The following is a 23,002-nucleotide window of genomic DNA, read 5'->3' as shown; positions in this document are numbered from 1 at the left end:
CTATGAAGACCAGGCTGGTCTGGAACTCAGAATGTAGTCCAGGCTATGCAGTCCAGACTGGCCTTGAACTCAGGATGTAGCCCAGGCTATGCAGTCCAGACTGGCCTTGAACTCAGGATGTAGCCCAGGCTATGCAGTCCAGGCTGGCCTGGAATTCAGGATATAGTCCAGGCTCAAACCAGGATTCTCCTCCATTAGCTTTCTGAATGCTGGGATTACTGACATGAGCCACTATAGCTGGCTCTCACAGTGCATCTTAAATCTCACCACAAACAACTTTTCTTCATTATTTATTTTTGAGATTATAGAATGCCATTTTCTCCTTCCCTTTCTTCTTTCCAAACCCTTCCATATACACCTACCTGCTGGCTTGCAAACTCACGTGTGACTTCTTTTTTCAATAATTATTAGACATGTATATGTATGCATATGTATGTGTATATGTATGTGCATGTGTATGTGTTTATGTTTACATATATGCACATCCCCAAACATATAAATACAACCTGCTCTGTCTGCGTAATGCTACTTGTCCATATGTTTTCAGGACTGACTCTCTGAGGTTGGATAACCAACTGTTGTGCTCTTCCCTGGGGAAGACTATTTCACCCCCTCTCAGCACTCCTTGCTTGCCTCTAGTTCTGGACAGACAGACAGACAGTTTTTCAAAGGACCTTTTCATTCGATGCTTAGACTCTTCAGATGCTTTATGATTCTGAACTTTTGGGGACTCAGAGGGGCCCTGAAGCAGCTCTGCATGTTTCCCCTGCAGTGACGCAGGGACAGCAGCGTTGCTAACAGGACTTTCTCAGAGCTTTCAAAAGCAAGGTCGGTGAAGCTCAGACTGGGTGGGGCAACAACTGCGGAGGCATAGCACAAACCAAGAAGACAGGGACAGAGAACATGCCGGCACTCGCTGGCCAGTCACCTTCGGCAGTGTTTGAACAGAAAGGGCAGAAGACATGGGAAAGAGGGCAAGGTTATCACATCTGGAAAAACCACATTCACTGAAAATTAATTCCTTCAAATGATATTAATCACTCGCTATATAAAGGACACTTTTAAAAAGTGAGTTGAGAATATAATAGTAGAATGGGGGGTTAGATTTCAAATCCCACTTCTGTTTGTCTATCATCTGTCTGTCTATCATCTGTCTGTCTGTCTATCTATCCATCTATCTATCTATCAATTATCCATCTATCAATCATCTATCTGTTTGTCTATCATGTATCTATCCATCATTCATCTAGCTGTCTGTCCATCTATCATCTATCTATCTAATCTTTATATCCCACCTGCGGTTCCCCCCTTCTCTTCCCAGTCACCCCCAGACCTCCCTCCCTCCCATCTATTCACTCCTCCTCCGTTTCTCTTCAGAAAACTACAAGCTTCCCATGGAGATCCGGCAGCCCTGGCATATCAGCATAGCCACTTCCAATAAAGGCCTTGAGGACAATCTGCCCTCAAGTTATTAACCTAAAAGTCACCTTTTATTACTGCTTATGCAGAGATAGTGTTCTCTCTCTCTCTCTCTCTCTCTCTCTCTCTCTCTCTCTCTCTCTCTGTGTGTGTGTGTGTGTGTGTACATATGCACGAGTGTGTAAAGTTAGTCTGTAAATAAGAAAGATAATTGGCAATTAACTTTAACCATATCCATATATAAGGGAATGTAGTACCAACTTCCTGTGACTATTCTGATACTATATTCCATCAGGAAAGACAAAATTACCCTATTTGCATAGCAATTTAACTGGAGATTATTTACTAAGGGTTTAACCTTGACTCCAGACCCTCGTCTCTCCAGCCATTAGTGGAGAGAAGCCATCAGTCCACATGTTTGCGTTTCCAAGTTGCTAGGTTTCACTGTGTTGAGCTGTGTTATCCAGAGTTCATTTGTAACTCTGAGTACCTCTGACCAGCCAGGGGAATAAAACTTGATTCATATCTGGCACATGTCCCAGCTAAGGGCTATGACCAATCAGAGAATAACCAAGTTGACAACAGTTCTACAACCAATATCCCTGGAGGTATACCAGAAGCCTGTTAGTACAAGGATCGTTGTCCTAGAAGTCTATTAGTTACGAAAGCATGGCACTGCATTCGTTGTTAGGATGGGAACAGGAGGAAGGAGGTAGGAGAGGACTAATTAGACAGGACTGATAGAGCAGCCTTAGATCAGGATGGACGTTGGGCTTAGCACAGCGCCCCTTGGGAACACTTGCCAATTAACACTGTTTGATGTCATGGCAGAAGAATCAAGCAGATACAGCACAGTTGATCTCTTCTGAAGTCAGCTAGTGAGAAGCCTTTTTCCTGGGAACTCTTAAGGGCTTTTAACTTGGTAGGCCTATTGTGCTATAACTTTGACATACACAGACCCAGCGTGGTTCCTCACACTGACCCACTGACAGTGTCGTCCTCCCTGCCCAACACAGGGGCCGTGGACCGCTTTAGGCACTATGCACGCCATGCCTAGAGACATGGATATGTTCACCTCCTGGAAGCAGGGGCTTCCTATTTGGAATATGGGTGAGAAGTCGCTTTATCATGAACAGAAACCTATATTAGATTATAATAACTTGACCCAGGCTTGACGGTTACATTCTAAACACCAGGTGTTGCCCTTCCCATCCCCCAACTCTAGACTGACCAGCTCAGAGGAGACAAGGTCTCCCTTCGAGATAGATCCTAGTTGGAATTTTAGAAAGAAGGAACGAATGAAGATCTGGCTGTGTAAGAGTTTAATCTATCATTAGTCAAACTGTCTGTTAAAAGAGCTGATGGTCAAGCTACTTTCTGACCTTACAACTTAGAAAATAATGATTTTAGGTGCTCTGCCTGCGTGTATGTGTACCGTACAGATGCAGTACCTACAGGGCTCAGAAGAGGGGGTGTCAGGTGCCCTGGGGACCGGATGGTTGACAACCTTTATGTGGACACTGGGACTGGAACTCCAGTCTTCAGGAAGAGCAGTCAGTGCTCATAACAGCTGAGCCATCCCTCTAGCCCCTAATTGGTTAGTAAATATACTTTTAAGTTCCATTAAAAATTACTGATTTGGGGCCAGTGAGATGGCTTGGGAAGAAGACACTTGCCTGATAACCTCAAACTCCAGGGCTTATGCGGTCGGAGAACACTAACTTCAGAAAGTAGTCATCAGACCTCCACGCACATGTGACTTGCGTAAGCCGCCTCCCCCGCCCTCCAAACGAGATGTAACGAAAGAAATCTGTATTCGTGTCAACAGTTTTAGAGAACTTTTAAAACCACCCCGCTGCTATTTTGGGTCTACATAAGTTGTTGTTGTCATTGTTGTGATATGGGAGTCCCCTATCTAATTGATCTCTCTATTTCAAAAAGACCACAAATGAAAACACAGATGACTTTTAAAAATGAGATGTTTAACGACTGATTGGAGTCTTCACGTTGAGAACTCAGAATAACACCTCCCCGTCACAGTGCTCCGCTGGCCTGGCCGACTTCTGTTTTGTTAATTTTACTGTTTAGACATCAGTGATCCCTATTTATGGCTGCAGGAAAGAAAGGCAGCTGGGATGTTTTTTGGCTGAGGGAGGGAGGCGGCTGCTGTTAGGTGACTGAAATCATTCACCCTCACATCCTCCGCAGGACAGAGATAAGGCTCTTTTTAACACATTTGTCTTGGGTCCTTCTCCCCAGCTGAGAGGAAGCATCCATTCAGGACAAAGGAGGCCGCTAATTCTGTGAGGAGAATAACCGAGCATTTAATCTTTGATTAGTCTGTCAAAAAGATGAAAGATCTTCGCTAACTCATTTTAATAAATGCCACATGGACTCCCTTTCAGAGTAGAAATTACAGCCTCTACGGCTGTCGAAGTCAGCGACTTATAAGCGGTGAAGGCTATATTTTTTAAAGGCGGCTGGAGAGCTTAGAGTAATAGCCTGGGGTCTGCCGGGACGGTCTGGGGAGAAGAAAGCAGCTAGCATATACAATAATAATCTTGAGAGGAAAAACAGGTTCCTCTCCACTCTCAGCTGCTCAGTAAGCGACCGTCTCTGCTCTCACTGAACACTGATCTCAATCGGCTTCACGCCTACCAGACGGCATCAGGCAAGACGGAACGGTAATAAAGGCTGAACACTGGCCGCTGTGACACCTTCCAGCGAAAGCTTAATTGTTTGTCGGCTGACCAGGGAGGGTCGAGAACGAGGGGATGAGGCCTGTTACCTGGAAGAGGGTGTCGCTTGCTTGCTCACACAGGGGTCTTGCTTCTGCAAATGCTTTTGTGATTTGCTCATCCCAGGCTCTGTGACCACGGGACTCATGAAGTGTGCAAACTGGCGGTTTTTTAGATCCTATCCCAAAGACTCCTGGGAAATATCGATTTGTGCAGAGTGTACAAAGGAAAGAGCGTGGAGCTCTACGGCGTGCTCGAAGGGTTTCCTGGAAGCCCAGTGGAGGGAAGCTGTGACAGCCTTGGCGTGAGGAGAGCCTCCTGTGAGGAAATGAGGCGGTGCATGGGAAGCACTCAGCCATGGGTCTGGAGCAGAAATCACGGCTGTGAATGTCTGTGCTGGGTCCCCGGGGGATGCTCAGTGCAGAGGCTGGCAGCCTGCAGGCCTAGGCGCTGTGATCCCGTGACCACAGAGGGTCTGTGGAAGGCCCCAGCCCTGCAATCCAAGTTCACTCTTGGGGCTTTGTGCCCTGTTAACTGCAAGCATTTATTAGTAGCCAATAGGCCCTGGTATGAATGGGTTTACTGGGTTATTTATTTTATTTACTTGTTTATTTATAGACAGGGGCTCTCTATGTGGCCCAGGCTGGCCGGGAACTCACTGTTTAGACCAGGCTGACCTAGAATTCAGATATCCATCTGCTTTTGCCTTCAGGGTTTAAAGGCGCATGTCACCATCCTGGCTTGGGATTTTTTTTAGAAGAGCAGGTGATATTCAACAAGACAAAGAACATGGCTGCTTCCCACTGTCCCCAGAGGACTGGCAGGGTCACATGAGTACTTCCAGATCCCGGGGGGCCAGGATGTTAAAAGAGGGACCTGGACCCCAGAGAAATGGTACTTTTCCTGAAACCTCTGTGTTCACATGGCAGTCTGATATGTATGCAGGCACACAGGAGGGCGTCACGGCAGGGTCTGTGTTAAGGGAGAGATTCATCACAGAACCTACCTACGTCCCCATCTTCGCCAAGGAAGGAATAAATAAGGCATCCTCTTCAAATCAACCGTGTGCCACCCTGTTAAATTCTCAGCAAGATTTTACGACATGTGAAATATGTCATCTCGTGCAGCAAAAGAAAGTTCAGGGTGCGAAGGGAAAGATGAACACCGTGAAGGGGAGAGGGCTGGGAAGGAGGCAGGGGAATTCGAAAGGATTTACGAGGGTGGGGGGAAGGTTCTTAAAACAAAAAGCTGCTGCCTTCAGCATGCCAATGTGACAGGACACTAAATTATCAGCCGGGTCCCCCACTGTTTTGCTACGGATTCAGGAAGATCTAAAACAGGGATGAACAGGGCACGTGCGGCTCCGTTCCTCCTGCTCCTCTTACCCAGGAAGGCGGCCATGTTCATGACTTGGCTGAACACGCAGCTTGCAGGAGGGTCATCACCTGCAAAACTGGAAGAAGGCAAAGCCTTAGGGCCTGGCTGTCCAAGTCCATAACCGGATGGGTCTGACATGCACTGTCCTTAAACTCGGCAGCTCAGGCGGGATCAGTTACCTGATGTACGGGGCGTGCTTCACACCTGATTTCCTAGATGACAAAGCACAGGGGCACAGATTAAGACAAAGAGGCTGGCAAGTCTGGGGGGAACCGGGAATGAATTCTCTAGAGGAAACCTTTACCTTGCAGCTGAATTTAATGGCAAAATTTTGTCATCTTCCACGGCGATGAAGTACCTAGCAAGAGAGAATGACTAGTTTATAAAAACAGAACAGTTCAAAACAAACAGAACCCCAGGAGTTATTTTTATTCTTTATTTTAATTGGGTTAAATATCTAGTTTATCTGTATCATGCCATACCCGTTATCTTCTATCTAAGAAAACACTCTTTAGCTAGGCATGTTTGTACACATACAACTGCATTTCTGATATTTGGGGACACAGAGGCAGTAAGATAAAGAATTTGAGATCATCTTCAGCTATGTAGGGAGAGCCAGCCTGGGCTACATGAGACTCTCTCTCAAAAAACCAACCAACTAGCCAACCAACTAGCCAACCAACCAACCAACCAAACAGCCAACCAACCAGCCAACCACCCAGCCAGCCAACCAGCCAACCAACCAACCAACCAACCAACCAACCAAACAGCCAACCAGCCAACCAACCAACCAGCCAGCCAACCAACCAACCAACCAACCCACCCACACACCCACCCACCAACCAACCAACCAACCAACCAACCCATCCACCCACCCACCCACCAACCAACCAACCAACCAACCAAACAGCCAAACAGCCAACTAAAAAACAGAAAAAAAAAAAAACTTCAACTACCTTTATTTTTCTTTTGGGACAGAATCTCACTATGGCACTGGTTGACCTAGAATTGTTCTGTATGTAGCTCAGGCTGGCCTAATACTTATGATCCCCCTCTTTATGCCTTCCAAGTGCTGGGAACATAGGTGTGCACCACCACGACCATGTCAATTGCAACTCTTTACCAAATACATCACTAGTGCTTTAAAGCTAAGTGCCAGGGTTAGTGGTTCACTGATCACCAGAACCTGGAGAGACAACTCAAAAGTTAAGAGCACGCACTGTTGTTCTATAGGACCTGAGTTCAGTTCTCAACACCGGCGTCAGGTAGCTCACAGCTCCTGTGACTCCAGCTCCAGGGGCATCTGATGCCTCTAGCCTTCATAGGCATCTACACTTGCATGTTCACACCACACAGAGATACATACATGATTTTAAAAAAACTCCTTATAAAAGTTAATTTTGAAGAGATTCCAAACTAGCAGTGATACTTATAATCTGAAAACTTGGCAGTAGGGACAAACCGTATAGCTTTAATATAATTTCTCAGGAATATATGACCACCATTCTTCCTTCCCTGTTTTTAGTTTGTTTGGTTTGGTTTGGTCTTCCCACTCCTGGTAATCAAGCCTGTGGTGGTTTGAGTGAGAATGAATACCTGGTCCCCACTTGGCGGAACTGTTTGGGAAGGATTACGAGGTGTAGTCTTGTTGAGGGTGGTATTGCTGTGGGGTGGGCTTTAAGGTTCAAAGACTTAACATCATTTCCAGTTAGCTCTCTCTGCTTCCTACTCAGAGATCAAGGTGTGAGCTCTCAGCTTTTCCAGCCATCATGTCTTTGCTCTGCAATCATGGACTCTGACTCTCTGGAACTAGAAGTCCCAAACCAAATGCCTTCTTTTTCATAAGTTGCCTTGGCCATGGGGTTTTATCACAGCAATAGAACAGAAGCTAAGACAGAGCCCATGGCCATGTATGTACTAGGGAAGGAATCTCCCATTTATAGCCCCAGGCCAGTGACACCATTCATTCTTAATGAATTTTCTCAAGATAAATACTGACTGAATCATCAACTCAGGGAACTTTCTCTGTGGTAAGTCAGGTCTTCTGACATAATAACTATTTTATAAATACATCATATCTTATAGCTAGATTGCAAATGGAGTCCACAGCACATTGGTGTCAAATGAGAAAAATCCTGTAAATATTAATTCATATAACCAGTTTTCAAGATTCATCATAGTGGTACATGCCAGCCATCCCAGGACAGGCTCCATAACAGCCTCTAGAGTGAGACTCTGTGTAACCAAAAAAAAAAAACTTCACAAGAAGTTCAGATGGCTGTGCATGGTGGTACATGCCTGTAATTTCAGCACGTAGGAAGACTGTTGCAGGTTCAAGGCCAGCCTAGTCTACACAGCAAGACCTGCCTTGAAGGGAGTGGGGGGAATAGAGGGAGACAGAGAGAGAGGGAGAAGGAAAAGAAGACAAAACCAGTCGTCTTCATTACCTATTTTTGCATAATTTGTTATTCAACTTTGTTATTGATAATAAAGGATGATAAAAACGGAGACTTTAGAAAGTTGGTTAGTATGTACGTATATATGTATAAATATATATTTACTTTTAAAAAACTAATTTACTATATATAATGCTACTTATAAATGCATTTATATATATATACATATATATATATATATATATATATATATGACATAACACCGATACTTGGATTTTTCTCTGTATTACACTTGAACCCTTAAGTTGTCAACTTGGGTATACTCACACTATCCACAAGCCAGCAGAAGTAAACAAAGTAAATACGAGAGGTAGAAACATCCACACGCTGCATTTCTTCCCATCCATGCCTGGACCACTGAAATCAAATGAACAGGTATTAATAACACAAGCAAAAAATCCAGCTAACTCTTTCAAGATAGAAAGTCCAACTGGGAAGGAAAAAAAAAAAAAAAACCATGTATTGTCCGAAACCATGATTCAACTCTGTTACTATTGCTCCGTCTTATGAGAGTCCAGGATTAAAATAGGCGATCGCTGCTTGGTACTAGCTTATAGATTCCAGATCTTACCCGCGACCCAGTGGGAGGTTTTACATCCTCCGTGATTTACTTACAAAGGGCTTTGTAATATGGAATGCAGAAGGGTCGGGCACCAACAGTGTGGTCTGGAGCACTTTTAGGGCTACCATTCATGTTCATGGCTTGATGAAGCTTCCATGTGTTATAGTCTAAAGAGTTAGAGACAGACGGCTACTAAACGGACTAGCAATTCGGGGGAACAACAGACGTTTTGCCAATCTGAACTTTTCCCTGTGGCTGTTAATCTAGTAGATTCTCAGGATGAATAAGTGCTTTCTTTGCAAACAATGCTTCCTCTTAGCTCCAGCAGGCACACTGGCAAAGTCACAGGCATGGGGGTGGGGGGTGGGGAACATCCTCCTTCATTTCCTGCTGTTGGGATAAGGTATCCTGACAGCAGCAACTCAGGGGAGAGAAGGCTGGTTTGAGCTCACAGTTCCCAGTTACGGTTCTTCATTATGGAGAAGTCACAGCAGCAAGACTCAGAGAGAACTGATCACACCACGTTACAGTCGCGAGCGGAGAGTTGTGAGTTAATGCACGCAGGCTAGTGTTGGGCTTGCTCTCCCTTTCATCCAGTTCAGGGCCCAATTTATGAAACAGCGCTGGCCACATTCAAGGTGGGTCTTCCCTCCTCAACTGACCCAACTAAGGAAATCCCCCAGGCCAGCATAATCCAGACAATTCCCCGCCGACACTCCCACCACAGGTGAGTCCACATGGCGTCAACCTGACAGTGGAGCACTACCTGTCCCAGGGATGCCGCTTTCTTTAAAAAGACCGTGCAGTGTGGGTCTCTCCACAATCGTGGATCACCAGTTGATAAGGTCCACAAGGTCAGTGGGAGCAGAGAACTAGCTGGGGTGGGGCATGTGTTTGGTGGGAGGGTGTGTTTGGAGTCCTGTGAGTCCATACGGTGACCACACTGAGGCCAGCTATCAGGAGGCTGGTCAGCTTTACTAGGGTGATTCAGGCTTACAAGCTTTTGGGGGACAGAGAACCCAAGAAACACCCAAGGTGGGCAAAGGTCACTGGTTGAGGGATTAAGGCATCGAAATGCCACTTTATCATGGGGAAGCACTTCAGAAATCTCAGGTACTAGCCGAACGGGTTTATCAGGATAAAAGAAATTGATCCTGTAATCTAATTGAGGCTATGTGACGTTCCTCAAGTAGAGGCTTATATCTGGACTTAGAATTCCCCAGACAAGGTCAGAGGAGAAGCCCTGCTAATGAAGAGTCTCCCACATTGCACTGAGCCCAGGTCATGGTGGACTTTGACCTTAATTAGCAGAATTTCCCCCACAGCGCAGCTCTTTATCTCAGGAAACCTAGAAGGGGAGGCATCTGTAAGAACCAGAGCCTCCATTCCTTACAAACGATTGGTCACAGGGCCGAAGCAGGGTGTGGGGAAGGAGGGTGAAAACAGAATGGTGGGTAGTTAAGTAAAAGAATTCCACTGGGAGGTGTTGGCACGTGACTTTAATCCCAGCATTCAGGAGCCTGGGGTAGGTGGATCTCTGTGAGTTTGAGGCTAGCTTGGACTACAGAGTGAGTTCTAGGATACCCAGCAATACACAGAGAAATTCTGTCTTGAAAAAAACCCATCTCTTATGGAGACTCAGTATCAAGGGTCTTCAGAGGTGGGGTGGGGCAGGGAGCCAGGCTTTTGTTCTGGAATGCTAACTACTATGGCTTGTGGAAATTGCTACTACTTAACCAAACTAACTCTAAGAACCCTTCCCAGTGAAGTTAGTTGGCCATGTCTGACATTCCTGACTGACTTCTAGAGATGGGTGGAGAAGGTACAGTCGTGGTCCATGTGGCTATTTCTGGCTGGATGATGTTGACACCCTCACCAGGGAGTTCTTGGAGCAGTCTCTGGTACTGAAGGAAGGGTCCTTTGTCAGTGGCCTCCAAGTCTACCTTACGTCAAGGTAGGGAGAAATGTCATGAAGGATGGCACCCTTGATGGCCTCCAAGCCTGCCAACGATTACCTAGCTACCTAACATTTTCCCTTCAAGAGTTAAGACCCCGAAACCATTTAGGGGACAGACACAGAATCAACCTGGGTGATGCTAGATGACACCAGGGGGTATAGAAAGGGCTTGTGATCTCCACTCTTAATTGACTTCCTGGAGTGTGGTCAAGGGGACAAGATAGACCTAGATCATCCCAGGACCGACCATCTGAGTGTGAACAAACTGTAAAGAGCAGATAAAATCAAGGCAGTAGTGGAGAGCACAAGGTTTAGGTTTTAACAGCACCGGTGCTAATAATCACAATAATCATAATAATCATAATAATAACAATCACAATAATCACAATAATCATAATAATCATAACAATCATAATAATCATAATAATCATAATAATCATAATAATCATAATAGTCATAATAATCATAATAATCACAATAATCATAATAATCTAATAATCATAATAATCATAATAATCACAATAATCACAATAATCACAATAATCTAATAATCATAATAATCATAATAGTCATAATAATCATATTAGTCATAATAATCATAATAATCACAATAATCATAATAATCTAATAATCATAATAATCATAATAATCACAATAATCATAATAATCTAATAATCATAATAATCATAATAATCACAATAATCACAATAATCATAATAATCATAATAATCATAATAGTCATAATGATCCAAGTTCACTACGAAGACCTTTTTACCATTAGGATAGGGATGCTGACATGACCTTAGTCCGATTTTTGTAGAGCAAAGGAAACAAAAACAAAATTACCAGGGATATGAAAAGATCAATGCGCCCATTGCTAAGATGAGAGTCCTTCCCTGGATTAAAGCCAGGGAGGCTGTGGTTACTCCCCTGACTTGTCAGTAGTCCATCAGGCACGGGCTGGTCTATTCTTCGTCTTTTATTATTATCAACAATCTTACTTTTGGTGATACTTTGTTGCTGTGTGCTTAAGACCATGCAGGAGGCCAAGATTATTCATTTTCTTCTTTTGTTAAGGTTGGTCGAAGGTCTAGCTCTCAGGAGTTCTTTCTGTTACCAGTGGTTTCCTTACTGTGAGGATTAGTCAGAGCGCCAAGAACTGCTTGGCAACAGTTTCACTTGGAGGCACGGAGGAAGGGGTTCCTCCGAGGCGACTTTCTTCTTGGTAGAATGGACACTGGGTAGACTCTACCTGGTGAGGTCTCCATGGCCTCTCCAAGCAAAAGACTTGGCTCACCAGGTATATAGGTCACTTTGAGAGATGTCTCATGGTCCCCAAGATGTAGGGGGACTGGAAGTCAAGGGGCAAAATGCCTGTTTTAATCTCTTTCCAATTAGGATAGCTTCCAAGTAGACTTATTAAAGAGTGAGAAGTCGGTTACACCACTCTGGTACTTTTACTTAGTGTATAATATTTAAAGCTTAGGCATAGCCCAAACACTTCTAATTAAAGTCTGCTAAGCTACTTTAGCTACCTGGGTCTTATCGTCCACGTGCCTTAGACAACTTGATTGGAGCTCTGGGGAGTTACTTGGGCTTCCCCGTTTTCTTTCCAATTCTGGAAAAACCTCAATCATCTTAATCTTCTAACACAAATCCATCTTTTACTGAAACACTTCAATTCCTTCAGCTTCCTAACGTTTCTCTTCTTCCCTCCTCACTGACTCCCTTTTATGGTTTTTTTTCCTTAATACCTTAAGACACAGTAACATCAACAAGCAAACTTCTCATCATGTTCAAAGAGAACCAAATCCAAACTACGCACAGAGCAGAATCTAATTAAGTTAATATTCCCTGCGTATGCGCTGTCACACTGAGAGACTTTGTAAGCTCCCAGGCAAATGCCATAGAAAACAGGACAATCAAAAAAAAAATCTTTTTGTGTTCTTCAAGGCCCAAAGAAAGATCTGCGTGGCCATGCTTTGGGTTCTGAGTGAGCCAAGCAGCACACGGAGACACCGGAAGCAGAATCAAACGTCTTCCAACGGATGTGTACAACGTTCAGCAGAAATCGACGAAGGACACCCTGTTAGACTGGGACAGTAGACTCATCCGCTGGGGATCCTTAGGCAGAGAACCTTCCCTAGCCTTTCCCTCTCAGGCATTTTATGTGATGTAAATACAGAAACCTTTTAGCTGCTCTCAAAGGCACAGCGCGTTCGCTTTGAGCTGTTTTGTTCTATTTTCAACCTGTTACAGAGTCAAGGAGCATCCCGACCCAGGGTGGGGGAGTTTGAAGGATGCTTTGATAGAAGTCATCTTGAGTCTGAAGTGAGAGGGTCAAATCCCAGCTCTTGTGCCAGTTCCTTGGTGAGCTTAAACAGCACAGACAATTTACCAAGGTAACACAAGAGGCATCTGCTTCTCTCATAGCTGGGGGTAGCTGGTGGCTCCCTTTTCTAAAGGACCAGAGGAGGGAGAGGAAGAAGGCAGCAGTGTGGGCTGAGCAGAAGACTCGCCGTTTAGAGGCCAGACCTCAGCAGGCTTCTCCACCGAGCTCTAGAAGCCAGAGTGGGGAGTCAGACATGGCCAGTCTCACTGTGAAAAGTTCTTAGGTTTTGGTTGAATAGTAGCACTTTCCAGAATGCACAGTAATTAGTATCCCAGACTTAAAGTCTAGATTTCTGCCCATATCCCCCTCTACAGACTCCGGATAAAAGGAATGGTTACTGGTTATCTGATGTTCTGTTATTCACAGCTCACTGTCTGTTACTACTAACAATGGCCAATCTCAGCACATGTATACACAGACACAGACACAGGCACAGGCACAGGCACACGCACACACACACACACACACAGGCACAGGCGCACGCACACACACACACACGTGGACATATACACAGATACACACACAAACACATATACAGGCACAGGCACAGGCGTGTGCACGCACGCGCACACACACACATGTGGACATATACACAGATACACACACAAACACATACACAGGTACAGGCACACACACACACAAATGTGGACATATACACAGATACACACACACATACACACACACAAACACATACACAGATACAGGCACACACAACCCCCCACACACACCCACATACCCACACACCCACACACACAAACGTGAACATATACACATATATACACACACAAACACAGACACACACACACAGATACACATACACGCAGACACACAAATGAAGACACACACACAAACACTCATACACAGACACACACAGAGACACACAAACAGATACACACACACACACACACACACACACATGCACACACACAAAGACCAACACAGATACTGGTGACAAAATCCGGATATCAACCCTCAAATGCACGTCGAGAAATAGAACAGTCAATGGACCGACAGTGGCGCCTCTCCTAGGACTATGGGAAACAGAAGCTTGGAGGCAGGGAGGTACGTGCCAAGAGTCAATCGACTCTAGGACCGTGGCAACAAGCTAGTTGTCTGCCATCGTTTCCTTGAAAGAGGCAGTGGGGAAGAAATGGTTTGCAGACTCAGGATGTGAACCCACCTCACCAGCCACTGGCTATGTGATCGCTGGTGGCTTATCCCCTCTTCCGCCTTTGTTTAGCTACAGAGCAGTATCTCCCTTGTAGCATCGTGCTGAGGACTGACAATAGTGTGGGTGAAGAGCCTCACATACGATCCCTGATCTGGAAGCGCCGTAACTAGAGACTAAGCAGATGGCCCAGTGTGTTAGCACTGGGCTCCCATCTGCAGAGTAGGACTCAGAACAACAATACTCTCTTCTTTTTCTAGAAAGGCACAGATAGCTTTTCTGGTAATAACATTTTTTTCTCCTTTAAATGCCTTTCCAAAAAAATCTTAATATTTAAGGTCTGCTTTCCTCTGACTCTGTTTTTAGTAATGGGATGCTCTCTACCAGTGAGCTACCTAGTTACTTCTGCACATGGGCAAGGGCCTCCCGTGTACACACACGTGGAGGCCAGAGGCTCACACCAATGTCCTTCTCTGTTGCTTTGCACCTTGTCTTTTGAGATAAGGTTTCTCATTGAACCTGGAACTCAATATTTCAGCTAGAATAGACAGTTCTGGGAACCCATGCATCTCTGGGTCCTCATCCCTGCCTGTCCTGGGATTAGGGGTGCGTATTACCACGTCTGGAATGTTGCCTGGGGGTTGGGGATCCAAACTCAGGTCCCTAGGATGCGCGGCAAGCACTTCAATCCTGGAGCCATCTCCTTAGCCCTTCCCTTATTTTGTGGGGTTTTTGTTTGTTTGCTTGCTTTTGATTTTGATTTTTGAGACGATCTCACTATGTGGCCCAGGTTGACTCCAGCATGGTCTTCCTGCCTGAAACTCCCAAGGGCTGTGATCTCAGGTCCCCCTCGCCAGGCAGAGCAGTTTTGTTACTCTTTGCCACGTGTTACTTGTTCCTTTAGACACGGGGAACACGCCCACAGTTTCTAAATTGTTTTATTTTCACTAGTCTAACTCTCCCAGGGCAACTTATGTCTAAATTATTGGAAACATGCTCTCTATACCCCGCCTGAGGTTAGATGAAAATTGCCCTTTTCTTACCATGAAGAGATGCCAGGGGAGCTGTCTATGAACTTTCGCATTATTAGCTGGCGGCAGAACTACCCGGGTGCCTCTTCCAAAGCATTTCACGTAGGCTTTGATTTTTTCTCGTTTAAAATGCTTGCAAATCCACACACAGTTGCAACAAAGAATACAGCAGCGAGACCCTGTGTATTCTTTACGCTGTCTCCCCACCGGCAATCTCCGGCATACCAATAAGTGTCTAACATCTTCAAGTAAGAACCAACCGTAATCCGACTCCTCTCCTCAGCTTCCTTCAGCTCTCGCCAGCTCGCATTGACCCCATCCACTGCTTCCCCATGAGTTTTATGTAAATGTCCCACCTCCCTAGGTTTGTGTGGTCACACACTTACTGGTCGTTTGTATATTTCTCTACGAAAATGTCTACTTAATTTGTTTATACGTCATTGTTTTCAACACCAGCTATCACAGGCAGGCCCCAGAGCATGCTGGGTAGCACAGAACCACATCTACAGCCCTTCGGATTCTCAATTGTCTTATTGTCCCTCACATGTCCTGGATATTAATCTCCCATCACATATCCAAAGTCTCCAATTATGTAAGTCACCATCCCGCTGTGGAGAGCGTCCTTTGGGGCACACGTGTTTTTAATTTTGACGAAGTCTAATTTGCCTACTTTCTCCCGAGCTTTAGTGTCCTAAAACAAAAAAATCATTGCCCACTCCAGTGTTGATTGGCTTCTTCTCTCTTTCCTTCTCATTGTTTTTATAATTTCAAGCCTTCCTGTTTAGGGTTCTGGGTCGTCATGAGTTCAAAGTATATGGCATAACGTGATTTCCTTTTTTTTTTTTTTTGTATATTAAAGGTCCATAACCAACTATTTAAAAAAGTATCTCTCATCACTGAATGGCACTTCACAGAATCTGTGTGTATGTGTGTGTGGTCTGTCTGTATGTATGTATGCATGTGTGGATATGCACCCTGTGCATGCATGTGCAGGTGTCTGTGTATATGCATGTGCGGATATCTACACCTGTGCATATATGTGCATAGGTCAGGTGTCTGTGTGTATGCAGACATGGATATATTCACACCTGTGCATGCATGTGCAGGTGTCAGGTCAGGTGTCTGTATGTATGCATGTGTGGATACCCACACCTGTGCATGCATGTGCTGGTGTCAGTTGTCTGCGTGTATCCATGTGTGGATATACACACCTGTGCACACATGTGCTGGTGTCAGGTCAGGTGTCCAGCTCTTGCACTCTGCCTCTTATCCCTGTGAAACAGTCATCCACAGAACCTGGAGCTGAGCACCCTCCCCTCCCTGACTAGCTGGCCACCAAGCTCCAGCAATCCCCTTGTCTCTTCGTACCTAGTGCTGGGTTACAGAGGCACATGGCCACATGTGGCTCTTACGGGTGCTGGGACCAACCCAGGCCCTCACACTTGTACAGCAAGTGCTCTTATCCATGGAGACATCTTCCAGCTCACGTTCTTTTGACGTAGGGTCAAGCTGGCCTCAAACTCACAAGATGCCGGAGGCTGGCCCTGAACTCTTTCTCTTGCACCTCTCAACACCTGAGGTACAGGTACTTGTCATCATGCCTAGCTTTTTTTGTTTGTTTGTTTGTTTGGTTGGTTTTTTAACAAGCGCTTTCACAAAGCAAGAAATTCTGCTTCTAACAAGGTCTAACCTGACCAGTTCTATTTTTATAGGTCCCGCATTTTGTCAAATCTAGGAACTTCTTGCCTTTTCCTTGATCTCATTTTTTTCCTATGTCCTTTTAATTAGAAGGTTTGTGGTTTTATATTGAAATCAGTGATCTGGCTTTTATCTTTAGAAACTGTGAGTCTCCACTGTCTTAAGGAATTTGGTTAGATCCTAAACACTATAAAATTATTTCGGTAAGACTTGAGGAGCACATAATGAGCTAAGTCAGTTGAAGTCATCGAAAACGATTTGTACACTAAGGGACCTAAGTCAGACATACAGTAGAACTTACCATGCTATGTTCTTCTGGCAGCTAACAGGTATGAGCTGAAGACTAAAGGGGAATGTGTGTGTGTGTGTGTGTGTGTGTGTGACAGAGTTTGTGCTCATGTGCATGTATCTGTGCACGTGTATGTGTGAGTGTGCATGCATGTTTATATGTTTATATATGTGTATGCCTGTGTGTGTGACAGCGTATGTGTCCATGCATATGTATCTGTGTGCATGTGTGTGTGTGAGTGTGCCTGTGTATGTGAGTGTGCATGTGTGTTTATATATGTGCATGCCTGTGTGTGTGTGTGCATGAGTGCCTGCATAGGTGTGTGTGTGTGTGTGTGTTTGTGTTCATGTTACGTGTGTGTGTGTGTGTGTGTGTGTGTTGTGCAGACAGGAAAGTCGTCTTATTTACTCCCTTACCCACTTTTCCCTGTTAGGTCAAGACATCTAGAGACCAGAAGAGTTCAGTGAAAAGTTCAAGATCGACTTGTGGTTTCATCAGCCTGTCAATGTCCCATGGGACAAATCATGACACTTTGCTTTTCTCTGCCTCTCTGGTGTGCCTTGTTACACACTTCTTTTCTTGACATAGAGAGTTCACTGGCCTTCCCTTTGTCCTCTCTCAGCTTAGAAGGATTTCCAGGAGACACACAACCAACGTGCTCTCTCTTCTCGGTGCTAGAGGTTTGCAGGGTTCCAGGAAGGTGAGCAGTGCTGACCGTGTGCTGTTCGGGATCAAGGGCAAGTTCAGAAAGGGAACGTCATGGGAGAGAAGTGAGCAGCCTGGTAAATCGACCCGCAGACTCTGTCTCGGAATTGTCTAAGAATGAAGTCCTCGCTGGCCCCAAATACCCCTCTTCAGCTCCACAAGTTCTGAGATTATAAACGCAAGCCACCATGTCCAGTTGCGACTCTGACTTTACAATGCCCCCCTTTTGAACTGATTAAAGTTTGGGTGGGGTCTTAGGTAAAGAAGGTCATGTGGACATAGCATACACATTTCAATAGTGTAACTCTCTTTTGGTCACATGACTGTAACCCCAGTCTAAGAACGGAAGGAAAGACCGAGATGCATCTCTGCCTTCCGTGCTCCCACATTTCCTGAACACGAACTGGTCCACTGCTCCAGTTACATTAGAAAATGTCACCAGGGCTGGAGGGGTGGCTTAGCTGGAAAAGGCACTGGCGGCCTGAGCTCAGTTCCTGGAACCCTGGTAAAGGTGGAAGGAGGGAGACAACTCCACAAAATTGTCGTCTGACCTCCACATTTGTGCCATAGTATGAACACTCCTACACACACACAAGATGCACGCATAAGCACGTACACATGCTGGAAGTAAATATTTTCTAAATTAAGAGAAAGCATCACTCAGAGTTTTCATTAACTAGTGAGATACACTGGCCGGCTTTATGTCAACTTGACACAAACTAGAGTCATCAGAGAGGAGACAGTCTTTACTGAGAAAACACCTCCATAGGTCCAGCTGTAAGCTGCTTTCCTGATTAATGATGGCTGGGGGAGGAGGGCCCAGCCACTGTGGGTAGTGCCATCCCTGAGCTTGGAGTCTTGGGTGCTGTGAGAAAGCAGGCTGAGCAACCCAGTAAGTCTAACCCCTCCACGGCCTCTGCATCAGCTCCTGCCTCCAGGTTCCTGCCTTGCGCAACTTCCTGCTCTCGCTCTTCTTGACGAGGAACTGTTATATGAAACTGTGAGCCTAATGGACCCTCCCTTCCCCAGCTTACGTTTGGTCGTGGTGTTTTATCACAGTAATAGCAACCCTGAGACAAGGATATATTCCCTTCTTCTCTTGAGCTAAATGAAGAAGCCTCTTCCACATTCCTAAAGATTTGGGACTGGAGAGGTGGCTCAGTAGCTTAGAGCCCTGTTCTTGCAGAGGTCCTGAGTTCAATTCCCAGCACCTACATGGTGGCTCACAACCATTCCAGGGGATCTAATGCTCTCTTTTGGCCTCTTTAGGGATCAGGAACATACATCATGATCTCTCTCTCTCTCTCATTCTTTCTCTCTCATTCTTTCTCTCTCATTCTTTCTTTCTCTCTCTCTCTCTATATATATTCTTTCTTTCTTTCTTTCTTTCTCTCTCTCTCTATACACACACACAGAGAGATATATAGGCAAAGCACTCATAAATAAAAAGAGAATATCTTTTTTTTTTTGGTTCTTTTTTTCGGAGCTGGGGACCGAACCCAGGGCCTTGCGCTTCCTAGGTAAGCGCTCTACCACTGAGCTAAATCCCCAGCCCCAAAAAGAGAATATCTTAAAAAGAATTTTGTCTTTGTATAATAATTGTGATTCTTTTTCTTCTGTGCAGTATTTACCCTGCCGATACTAATCTTCAAATATTATTTCACAGTGAAAAAAAAAAAAACAAGGATAAATGTTCCCGTGGCCCCAGAGAGCTGAGCATATCTGGAATGCGATCTAATGAATTTTTGACGAAAGGAGGGAAGGAGCCAGAATTGTGAAGACCGTCTCGAAAGGCTTCTGGCGCTCAGCCTTGGTTTGGAACTCTCCTCCAAACGGTATTATTTATCCAAATGACTTGCTAAGCTCTTACCCAGATGGTCACATCTCGCAAGGTCGGTGCTGCCAGCTCTGTGCATTTTACCATGTATTCTCTTCCAATAAATGTCACTGCAAGCATGAGCGATCGGTACTCTTACCCAATCTGTGTGTGAGGCAGGCTGCACAGCCAGGACTGTTCGGTGCCTCGTGTGAGGTAGCAAGAACCTCTGTTCCCTCTCTCTGCTCCTTTTGTGGTCCCAAAACTCTTGCTTCCCCCACCCCTGGGCACGGGAGAGGGAAAACCAAAAGCTAAGAGATTGTGGCATCTCCCGTCATTTATATTTTTGAGGCTCTGAAAGTCTTCTGGCTTCAAACAACCAAGAGAAAGTCACTCTCTCTTGAGAGCGTGTTTTCTATGCCCACTCGAGCTAGTTTCTAAGACTCCACCCACTTTAACTTGTTCAAAAAGGGGGAAGTTTATAAGTCAAAGCCACAACTTGACGTAGTGACACAAGGCAGTAATCTCACCACTTGAAAGGCTGAGGTCAGGGAGGGGCCCTATTAGAAAATTCCAACAATGATAGTAATATTCGTATTCCTACTTTTGTGTAGCAAGTACCATGTAGTTCTTCCGGTATAGGTGAGGCTATGAAAGCTGGGAAAATGGCATCCTGTAGTCAGCACAAGGGCCTTAGACACAAACCTTTTATTGGACCATATGATGAGAACCACCTCTCATCTACAGATGGAAAGCAAAAGCCCACCAGAACCTTGTTGTTTGAAGCTCTTTAAACCACTTCTCCTGTTACTGCTGACTGACGAGTGACAGAGGTTGAGACTTTACAGCACCAGCCTATGTTTGCCTGAGGAGGAGATTTGTCTGCGTGGGGCCAGTGGCGAACAGACCTAACAGTAGCTAACCTGCTTGGGACAAGGGCTTAGACTCCCAACTCTGCCACTTCCAAGTTATGTGACATTAGTTAAGCTTGCTCTGTGCCTCAGTGTTTTCATCAGTAAAATGGGGAGAATAATGGCACCGGCCTTGCCGTGCTTTTATAAAGACTGGAAATACAGTGAAAACACTTCTCACTGCCTAGCCAGCCTCCCGAGACGTGCCGACTGCTGTCACACACGTGAATCAATATTTCTGTCCACGAGAAAGCTTGCGTATAACTGTCATCCCTGGAGACCGTACTGCCTGGTGACTTGTCTGTGGAAGTGTGTTCCCCTGAGGATGAAACCGTCAAAGACCTTCTCCTCAGGATGCGTCCCTGCTGTTAAGCGACACATGACTCCGCCACAAGGTCCACCTAGGTCTCTGCTCATCTTTGCTCTGTAATTCATTAGGAGATGGGCTCCTTGCCATAGCAATTCTTTGTGCACTCTTGGGGCCAGCAGTATGGAGCGGAAACCATGAATGAGCCACCTACTAATGGCCAGAACGGTCACAACGTCTGTGAACCAGTCTCCTGGGAATCTCCGCCATGCGTGTTGTGAGCAAACGCGGAGGGCTTACATTATATTCTAAATCCATTTGTAATTATAAGTGAGAATGACCGGGGCAATCTGTTTTGTTTCTCTGTGATTTTTCTAGACCCAGAGCATGATAGTTTGTAGAAGCTCAGCCCAGGGAGTGGCACTATTAGAAGGTGTGGCCCTGTTGGAGTGGGTGTGTCACTGTGGGCGTGGGCAAAAAGACCCTCACCCTAGCTTCCTGGAAGTCAGACTTCCACTAGGAGCCTTCAGATGAAGATGTAGAACTCCCAGCTTCTCTTACACCATGCCTGTCTGGATGCTGCCGTGCTCCTGCCTTGATGATGATGGACTGAACCTCTGAACCTGTAATCCAGCCCCAACTGAATGTTGTCTTTATAAGACTTGCATTGGTTATGGTGTCTGTTCACAGCAATAAGACCATAACTAAGATACCAGAGATACAGATCACCATGGGGAGCTGGAAAAAGAGCCAACAAATAGGTCCCTGGTCCCAAGATGAAACTTATACTGCATCCTAAGTTCTGACTGCCACAAGAGTCAGGTGACCTGGTATCAATCACATTAAGAGTCTGTGATGACTTCCCCTAATCAGCAGACACCAGCAACATCATCAAACCTACAAGGTCAGTCCCTCACCACAAAATTTTTAAGGGTGTTGACCAAACAAAACAAACCACCCAGTATAGTCGGAGTGAAGGATTCCTGTAAAAGGTTGCTATTCCCCAAATACAATAATTTCTAAACAGAACCAGCAGTGACTAGTCTTTTCGCTACCATTTTTTTTTTGATTTCTAAAAGCATTCACTCTCATTCACCCGACAGATGACTACAGAGTCCTCTTACACACGCACAGCCCAGAGGATTCTTTCTCAGTCCCCCCCCCCCCCGGAGCTGGGGGTCGAACCTAGGGCCTTGCGCTTGCTAGGCAAGCGCTCTACCACTGAGCTAAATCCCCAACCCGATTCTTTCTCTTAGAACTAGATGGGACTCACTGATACCATGCAAAGATAACCCCCAAAGGAAGTCCCTTCCACTGGCCCCAGACCCACTATGGTCTGACTCTCTCTGCTGCAGCCTATCAATTCACTTACTTGTTTAAGAATAATAACAAACACTACCCAAATGTGGGGGATACACAACTTCTCTTCTTAGTTTAGAGCAGTCTCATTTAACAGCCCAAGGATGCCACGTATGTCACAGCAAGGTAAGCCAAAGGGCTGCCTCATTTTCCTGTGACGAGTGACCATTTCAGACTCTCTTGGACCTCGTCACTGAGATGCAAAAGGAAGTGTCCTGGGTAGTAAATGGGAAGGGTTCGCATCCACAATAATGGGAAGAAAACTTTTCCCACCCACATTCCTTCTTCCTCACTCGGGATGGTGCAGTAAAACTTCAGTACCTGGTGGCATCCGCTATGTAACCATGAGACCACAGATATGAGGACCCAAAGCCACCACAGTGAGCATCCCTGCACTTTGGAGGCAGAGGCAAGCAGAACTGTGAGTTCAAGGCCAGCCTGGTCTGCACAGTGAGTTCAAGGGCTGTGTAGAGAGACCCAGTGTCAAAAACAACAACAAACAAATAACAAAACAAAAAAAACCCCAAAACCAACAAAACAAAATAAAAAACAAAGCAACTGTTGGTGAGGATGTGAGTGAAAATGAGAACTTTTTAATCTGTCTTATTATATCACTTTGGCTGATGTGGTATATGCTATGCAGGCTACCCTGGCCTCACACAGAGATCCACCTCTGTCTCTCCAGTGTTGGATTAAAAGCATGTGCTACGATGCCTGGACAAAAATTAGAACTGTTTCTCAGAATTTAAGATGTCAGGGTCAGCTGGAGAGATGGCTCGTGGGATCAGGATATGACTCAGCAGGTCAAGCACTTGAA

The 23,002-nt window shown here is 45.4% G+C and overlaps 1 protein-coding gene across 4 annotated transcripts in view; it reads right to left on the bottom strand.

Annotated features, from left to right (window-relative positions):
- Tmem150c (transmembrane protein 150C) overlaps positions 1 to 23,002 on the bottom strand; it is a 70,169-nt gene that overhangs the window by 8,473 nt on the left and 38,694 nt on the right. For all 4 annotated transcript variants that reach the window (XR_015636699.1, XM_087583761.1, XM_087583762.1 and 1 more), the window contains 4 exon segments: positions 8,258 to 8,347; positions 5,839 to 5,892; positions 5,714 to 5,746; positions 5,543 to 5,610 (listed from right to left, as the gene is read on the bottom strand). Coding sequence is in view for 3 of the 4 variants with exons in the window: in XM_087583761.1 (XP_087439887.1) it covers positions 5,543 to 5,610; positions 5,714 to 5,746; positions 5,839 to 5,892; positions 8,258 to 8,337 (235 nt within the window). In the remaining variant the exon portion in view is untranslated.

Source organism: Rattus norvegicus, chromosome 14 (assembly GCF_021556685.1).
Source record: "Rattus norvegicus strain SHRSP/BbbUtx chromosome 14, alternate assembly SHRSP_T2T, whole genome shotgun sequence".
Lineage (NCBI taxonomy): Eukaryota > Metazoa > Chordata > Mammalia > Rodentia > Muridae > Rattus > Rattus norvegicus.
The sequence above is the reverse complement of the archived record's forward strand: the minus strand, read 5'-3'. Positions and strand labels throughout refer to the sequence as shown.